At 62.0% G+C, this 2,509-nt stretch overlaps 1 protein-coding gene across 1 annotated transcript; it reads left to right on the forward strand.

Moving 5' to 3' along the window:
- Positions 1-1,113: 1,113 nt before the first annotated feature.
- Positions 1,114-1,935, forward strand: LRRC61 (leucine rich repeat containing 61). Its single transcript, XM_056857752.1, has one exon. The coding sequence runs from the start codon at positions 1,114-1,116 to the stop codon at positions 1,906-1,908; it is 795 nt and encodes a 264-aa protein (XP_056713730.1). The 3' UTR covers positions 1,909-1,935.
- The last annotated feature ends 574 nt before the right edge of the window (positions 1,936-2,509 follow it).

Below are 2,509 nucleotides of genomic sequence, written 5' to 3' on the forward strand. Positions count from 1 at the left end.
GAGCGAGGCAGGTCCTGCCCCCCCCGGGGAGGGACCCTGGCGAGCAGCTGTGGGTCCGAGGAGCGGAGACGGGCCGGGCGGACCGTCGGGGCGGGCCGGGCCGCCACTGGCTGCGGGTAGGGAGGGCGCGGGGCTCCCGCTTCGAGCCCCCCCCCCCTCTCCAGGGGCGGACTTGGCCCGGGGAGCCCGGGGGCGGCTGCCCTGCTCTCCGGCAGCCCTGCCCGAAGGAGAGGGAGGCCCGGAGACGGCGGGCGGGCGGTGAAGGGCAACCCCCCTCTCTGCCCCCCCCTCCTGAGATCCAGGTCCTTCCCGGGAGGCTGTTAGAGGCGTCGAAAGATCCTGGCCTAGGCGAGCGGGCTGCTGCAGGGGACTCCCGGGCATCCCATCCTGGCTGCCTCGGTCCAGCTCCCCTCCCCTGCACATGAGAAGCAGTTCAGGTCTCCCCACCACACTCACACTCACACACACAGGGTGCAGAGGGGGGCTGACTCAGGGGCAGAGCACCTGCTTGCCGCGCAGAAGGTCCCAGGTTCAGTCCCCAGCATCTCCAGGTAAAAGGGATCAGGCAACAGCTGAAGTAGGTAAAGACCTTTCTCTGCCTGAGACCCTGGAGAGCCGCTGCCAGCCTGAGCAGACAAGAGTGACCTTGATGGACCAAAGAGGTCTGATTTCAGTAGAAGGCAGCTTCATGTGTTCATGTCTTATGCTTTTCTGGGAAGGGCTGTGGCTCAGTGGTAGAGCATCTGCTTTGCATACAAAAGGTCCCAGGTTGAATCCCTGGCATCTCCAGTAAGGACCAGATTGTAGGTGACAGGAAAGACCTCCTCCTGAGACCCTGGAGAGCCGCTGCCAGTCTGAGCAGACAATACTGACCTTGATGGGTCATAAAGTTTTGATTCAGCATAAGGCAGCTTCGTTTGTGTGAGTGAGAGAGCGAGAGCGCGTGCAACGAAACCAAAGAATTTGTTATTTCCTTGCCTGGGCTGGCCTGGGTTGCTAATTGATGGCAGAGCCCTGATCCTGCCTCCTTCTCCTCTCTTCCAGGAGCTCTGAGGATTTGGGCCCGCTTTCCTCTGAGATGAGCCGGGCAGCGCAGGGGTGAGCCATACCAGAATGGAAGCCCGGGGGGAGAAAGGGGAGGAGGCTGAGGCGGGGCGGATCACCTCCCAGCTGTTGAAGGCCAAGACGGGCGAGTTCGACCTGGAGTCCATCTTGCTGCTGAAGCTGCGAGGGCTGGGCCTCTCGGACCTGGGCTGCCTGGGGGAGTGCTCAAACCTGGAGTGGCTGGACCTGTCCAGCAACGCCATTGCCCACCTGGGCCCACTGTCCTCCCTGAAGGCCCTGGCCGTCCTCAACATCTCCTCCAACCGCGTGGCCAGCTTGGAGCCCCTGGCCCACTGCGAAAACCTGCAGAGCCTCAACGCGGCCGGCAACCTCCTGAGCAGCCTGCAGCAGCTGCAGGGCCTGACGGGGCTGCGGCGCCTGGAGAGCCTGCGCCTCAGCAGCCCGGCAGGGGGGCTCAGCAACCCCCTCTGCGCCTCCCTCGGCTACCGCGTCGCCATGGCCGAGATGTTCCCCGGAGTCAAGGTGATCGACGGCGAGAGGATCTCGGGGCGGGGCAGCGAGCTCTACCAGCTCTGCAAGGATCTCGACAGCTCCCTCAAGCGCTTCCCCAGTGGTGGCGGGGCCGGCGTCACGGAACTCGTGGGCTCGGCCAAGCCGTGGGTGGCAGAGGGCTACTGGGACCTGCGTCCCGCTCGCCGGAGCTCCATCGTGGAAGAGGCCTACAAGCAGTTCAGCGAGGTTCTCCAGGAGTGCAGAGAACTCAGCAAGCGAGCAGACGACACCATTTCCCAGGCGGAGAGGGCCCTGAACATCCGCCCGGACTCCAGCTCCTATGTCTTTTGAGTGACCCTGGGCCCCGAGACCCTTCCCTGGGCATTGGCTAGCCAGGCCCATTCCTCGATACCCATGTTGATCCCCTGGGTCTCTGCTGGCCCCCTGCTCTGGCTCCGTCTGAGGTGCCTCAAAGCTCCTGCTCCCCCATCCTCCTTCCATCAGGTTCAACTCCTTACAGCAGTACTAGATGTTCAACTCTTTTTAAGCAGGTTTAACTGTCAAAGCTCCCACCATCTGACCTGATTTGGATCCCTGGGAATCAGAGCTCATGGGCGAGGAATCACAGCCAGAATTGTTGAAGGACAGTTCCCAGGGGTCTTCGGGAGGGAAGCTGGAACACCTGGACCAATTCAAAAAGATTCAGCGTTTGCAATGCAGATGCAGCCTCTCTGTGCTCTAGGGCCTTGGGCTGAGATCATTTGGTTCTCTTCCCAGCTCCTATGAATCTCTGACATCAAGGGCTGGGGACATGGTGCACTTCCTCATGAGTAACCCCATCAAAGCCTGTCGTCTGGGCTGATTCTCACAGCCCCTTTTCCATACGTCAAATCCGGGCAGGCCAAGCTTAGGAAAGCCGCCTCGTCGATTCTCTGCCGTGGGCTGAGGCTAC

This window comes from Euleptes europaea, chromosome 11, assembly GCF_029931775.1.
Source record: "Euleptes europaea isolate rEulEur1 chromosome 11, rEulEur1.hap1, whole genome shotgun sequence".
Taxonomy (NCBI): domain Eukaryota; kingdom Metazoa; phylum Chordata; class Lepidosauria; order Squamata; family Sphaerodactylidae; genus Euleptes; species Euleptes europaea.